We start from the raw sequence: 5,412 nt of genomic DNA, 5'->3' as shown, positions 1-5,412 counted from the left end.
ATATAATTAAAAATTTGTGTCTCCCTCGTGAAAACAAATATCCGCTAAACGCCATTTCTAGATTAGATTTAAACAAAAGGACCCCGTACTAAATACATTGAAAATGGCTCTCCGTGAAATTGGCATTGGACATCTGTGCCAAGTTTTATGTGCACAACTGAACATTTCGCATTCAAGTTAGCCATATTGAATCCGTCATTTCGAATTTTGAAGTTTTAATAACAAATTTGGTATCGGTGACCTCAAAAATCTACATTTGTCAAGTGTTACGAAAATAAATAAAATAACGCATTTTAGTACGGCATATGGAAACCGCCATTCTGAATTCATGATTTTTTGCATCAAATCCGAATTCAGAGACCCCAAAAACATCTTTATACCAAGTTTCAGAGAAAGAATATTTTTCAATTCTGACCAACACACTTAATCCGCCGTTATACATTTGTAAAACATATTCGACGTAAAATCTAATTTTGGCTACTTTTGGGGCAGGCTATTTTGGAGCACTCTTTGGTATGCAAACTTCGAGGCGATTGTTGCAAAAAACAACGCGCGATACACTTGCGTGCAGATAATTGGCACTCGCGTGATTGCAGTATCCTGAAGAAATAACAATGCAATCTTGGATTTTCGTTATTAATAATGATACGTTTTTCAACATTCTGTGGTTACAATCTTTTAACACTACCGAGAAAAATCTCTAAATATTCATTGAAGATTCTTAGGCTCAAAGAAGCTTTAGAGAATATTTTCCGCGGACACTGAGCTAGATATTTTTAAAGATCCAGGTAGCACGTTTAAATGGTTTAAAGACTTTAAAATGTTATTTTCGAACTTAAAATAAGAATTCAATCATAAATCACAAACAGAGAGGCTATCTGAATAGAGCAGCCAACACGCACTAAGGGTCCTGTGTTAAGTTTTCGGATTAAGACTTAGAAACAGTATATTATTATATAAGTCATAATTGTAAAATATGTATAATGAGAAAATCCATTTAAAAAATTGTTAATAATTTGAAGAAAAAATTAAGAAGGGAGTCGAGTTGGCGACGTCCAACTATTGTAAATATCTCTTCCCGCCCGATACGTGACGAATGCAATAGGACCATTATATGACCGTCGCATCACTTAAAAGGACCCGAATCTCTCCAACTATCTATAGAGACGAAATCATTCAAATCGAGGCTTCAGATAGCTTGAAACAGGCCAAGCTATTTCGCCAGAGAATATTCTAAGATTTTTTATCGGTAGGGAAACGCCTACAACATTTACATATGCAAACTGCATCATAATTTTGATATCTAAAATTCATAATAGTTTCTGAGACGAAGCGATTTATCTTTTCGAATGTTTTATGTTTCTAATATAAGTAATTAATTGAAGACGAGAATTCACATTTTGGTTATCTATAGAAGAGAATAACTTAGTAAGTAACATATTCCATAGTTGAAATATGAATATTGTAAAATGTTATCAATAACTTACTTGGAAATTAAGAGAATAGAACACTTTACACAAGACGACCAGGGAGTTGTAAATTATTTTTAGAGCCTCTATATTATTAGTGTGGACTTGAGTTAGATTCATTGTCGTCTGAAAAAAGTACAGAATTAATAGAGGATTCGATTTTTTATTTCATTCGATCAATACATAACTTTTCCTGAGCGGCTGCCTCACAACTTAAAATTTGATAGTGTAGCTATTTATTTTATGAAAATTTAAAACCTTCTTACCAAAAAGAGATCTGTCAGCGGTTTAGCAAAGTGGTCCAATACAAACTTAATCTCTGTCCACAAACTTTGACTTTTGAATTCATAGCGATATTTTTTGAAGAGGGAATGTGCTGTATGCAGTACGCCGTTAATAATATGAAAATCTCCAGTATTAAACTTTTCCACCATTTGATCAATCAAATCTGGCCATTTATCTGGAAAATCATGTTTGCCAATAATCGATATTGCATCTGAAAGTTGCTTTTGTATTGAATCAGGGGAGTGTAACATAAGATTGATTATTAAATTCTTAATAGCTTTTCGATCCTGTGCGTGAACGCGGTCCCCAAAATCTTCTTCCTGAAAAAATATTATAGAACTGAATTATGGCCTTCTCCTTTTGAATAGTTTAAATTTTAAGAGATGAGCACTTTTCTTCATTTTTGCTCGGTATACCGAATTGTTTTGATAGAAAAGGGTTAATAAAATTGATCGAACACCGCTAGTGTGCAAATAAAATATTACTCTTTCTAAAGTTGTAATTAAATAAAACTTAAAAATCTGAATTGAGACTAGAAGAGCGTGTGTGTAACAATCAGGGGACGCTGAAGTCAAGCGTAACATGTAGATGCGTGAAGACTTGCTCCATTTATTCTTTCGTTTATTCACGATAATCGATATACGGGAAATATTTAGTTCGTTTGACGGTGGAGCTTGATCTGCTGTGCATTATATGACATTATAGTGCTTTAGGAAAAACCTCTGCAATCTTGATTAAAAGAACTTGGACACTGGCTTCTTATGTTAAAACATACCATATGGGTAAATTTCTTCAAGTAAAGAAATGGTTATTATGGTGAAATAATTCTTGAAAACTTGAATATGGTGAAGTTTGTCAAGGTGGGCCTAATTCCGACCGATAGTGTATTTTCCGAGATAGCTTGATTGAGGCCAGCCTATTAAATATCCATGTAGTATATATAAATCTCTGTTTCAATGAATGAATTTACAGTGATACCCATCTATAAGTCTGTGAGACAGACAAGTACGCAACTTAGTGGTTGCAACAGGTGCTTCACAGGTCTCAAATTCGGTTCCATGTATTAATTAATTGGCTTTAGTCCAGCGGTGGTGTACACGATGATTCCAGTGAAGCATGAAGTCCTGCAGTTTCTTTACCGGGCATGGGTGCATTACATGATTTTGGTTATTCGGATTGACTTTCTCCATTAACTTGAGTCCCTGTGCTAGCCGAAGCCCTCCGGACGTCGTCTTTCCAGTTTAAATTTCGATAAAAACTGACTAGGTGTTTGTCGCTCAAAACAATTGAACCCGAGAGAAGCTGGTCATGTTGACTTCGTCCCAGAATAAGCTCTTTTTAAGTTGGCATTTCATGTACAGTTATGTCAGGTAAATGAAACTCATAATACTAAGCATTCGTGGAGCTCCCGAATCTTCCCCACGAAGCAATTAGACAAGGGCAACAAGACTAACTGCAGTGGTCACAACCGGATCCGTACACTGTTTTGGCGATTCACAGGAATCACAGGTTTAAAGCCAAACAAGATCGGTAACCATATCAAATCAAAAAGTAACAAACAGCAGCAACATTGTCAAACTAAAAGAAAACACATGAATTTGGATGTGTGGAAAGGATTTAAATTTGTAGATTAGAAAACAAACAGATCCATGAGTGTAAATTAGATTTTGTATCTGTAGCGAATTAGTCGGGAGACTTATCCCAGCAGCAAAAATTTCGCACAAAGCGCGAGCGCGTACGGCAATATATACTGCCGATGGACACAATACAAGATTTTCTAGTGGATTATATAGCCGGCATATGCGAACCGGCAATACGAGACGTAATAAAAATTTAAAATATAAACTTTTCACAAAAGAATAAGCTATGTCAATTAAAACACTAATTGCGGACACGAAAATGTTGACAAACTGGGAACGATCAGCTCGCCACGAAGAACTAAGGGCACCCGTTTCGTAATCTTTGTACCTGTGAATTTGTAGTGACTCATTCTAGTCTGAAGAAAATCACTAAATCTGGAATAATTTTAAGTAATGATGGTATTTTTTCAACCAGGGTAAATAATTAATTTAATTCTGATGCTAAATTTTTCTGATTAATTATCAAACAATTTTCTGAATTATAACCGATTTTATTAAATATAGCTATTGGGGAATTACCATGTCACTGATTTCAAATCTAAAGTCCAAATTCCAAAATTAGAAATAGCTGATTCAATATGGCTAACCGCAATTGTACAAACGAAACAGATTTGATTAAACAGTGCTACTCGGGGGTTAATTTTTGAAAATTTGAAATGACGGATCCAATACGGAAAAAGTGATCAGTTTAATCGAAAAATGTTTATATCGAATAAAGTCTAGATTTCTAAATTGTCATGCTTTTGATGTGAATTTTTTGTGGTTTGATAAGCTATCGAAACCCAGTGCCATTATCAGTTCTGAATGGCGCAAATCGTACTCTTCCGAGTTTAACGCTACGGTATCACAAAATCGCTCCGAAGATTTATTCAACCTTTCTTGTTAAGGGACAAAGAAAAAAAATGTATTCAGAAAACTGTCGTTTGCACTCATACGTTCATTACTTTATCATTATTTCGAAGCATAATACAAATTTTAATGAAGGACGCAGAAATAACTAATGATTATAGCACATCATATATATCAGCCTCATCATCAATAACGGGTAATTAATCATCGAAATCCCACGCATAAATCTCAAGTTCAGTGTAAATTTTCAAACTTATAACGTACATTTTCACATAAAGCCGATCATATTAGTTGGCCTTCGATCCACTATAAAACATTTTTATAGAGATTTCAGATTTGCAATTACCGACCTTAAAACCCTGAAGAACACTTTTATATAAAATCTTTTTCATTTTTACAACTTCGGTCTGCCATATTGAATCAACTATTTTCAATTTTTTAATCTAGACTTTTAGATTTGAAAACGGTGACATGATTTCTCGACTAGATATATTTAATCAAATCGGTTATATTCTTACAATGTGGTTCCGCTATATTGGACCCTCTCTCTTAAATTTTGACATTTTGACATTCTGACTTTGGATTCGAAATCAACAAGCCTAAAAACTCCTGTAAAATAATTTTTAATCATATCGAATTGCTTTTTCAATTTTAGTCTGCCATGTTGCATATGCTGTTTATTTTTGACATTCTGACTTCGAATTTTAATTCAGCGACCCCAAAAATCCTTAAATACGACAAATAGTCCAATTTACTTAGGAAGAAGTCATTCGTGGCATGAAGGTTAAAAGTAGAAAATTCAATTACATTTTTCTTGGAAACAGGAAGTCATGGTTAATATAAAGCCCGGATTTGAATTTGGCATGAAAAAATCTATTGAAAAATACGTGTAGCGTATTAAATATAATATCTTAGCGCTCATAGTATTTAATTATACAAATTTCTATCCAAAATGACAAATTTAACCTAGATTTTTAAGATCAAAAATATTTTTTGAGAGCTTTGACATATTTTCCTCTATTCTGTAGTTATGCATCTATAGATCCTAAAAACATTCATCCTTTCAGTTCATTCCTATCAAAAGTCCTACGATTTTGTCACTGACTTTTTCACTTTCGGCAACTGTGCGACGTTTCTTCCAGGGGCGGATCCAGGCAAGGGTTTCGGGG

General features: G+C 34.1%; 1 protein-coding gene across 3 annotated transcripts in view; it reads right to left on the bottom strand.

Annotated features, from left to right (window-relative positions):
* Nucleotides 1–5,412, bottom strand: part of LOC117171173 (exportin-2) — a 278,471-nt gene that overhangs the window by 200,739 nt on the left and 72,320 nt on the right. For all 3 annotated transcript variants that reach the window (XM_033358237.1, XM_033358239.1, XM_033358238.1), the window contains 2 exons: nt 1,736–2,074; nt 1,488–1,595 (listed from right to left, as the gene is read on the bottom strand). In XM_033358237.1, the coding sequence (XP_033214128.1) occupies nt 1,488–1,595; nt 1,736–2,074 (447 nt within the window). The remainder of the gene's footprint in view (nt 1–1,487; nt 1,596–1,735; nt 2,075–5,412) is intronic.

Source organism: Belonocnema kinseyi, chromosome 4 (genome assembly GCF_010883055.1).
Source record: "Belonocnema kinseyi isolate 2016_QV_RU_SX_M_011 chromosome 4, B_treatae_v1, whole genome shotgun sequence".
Lineage (NCBI taxonomy): Eukaryota > Metazoa > Arthropoda > Insecta > Hymenoptera > Cynipidae > Belonocnema > Belonocnema kinseyi.
This window is presented reverse-complemented; position numbering and strand designations above follow the sequence as displayed.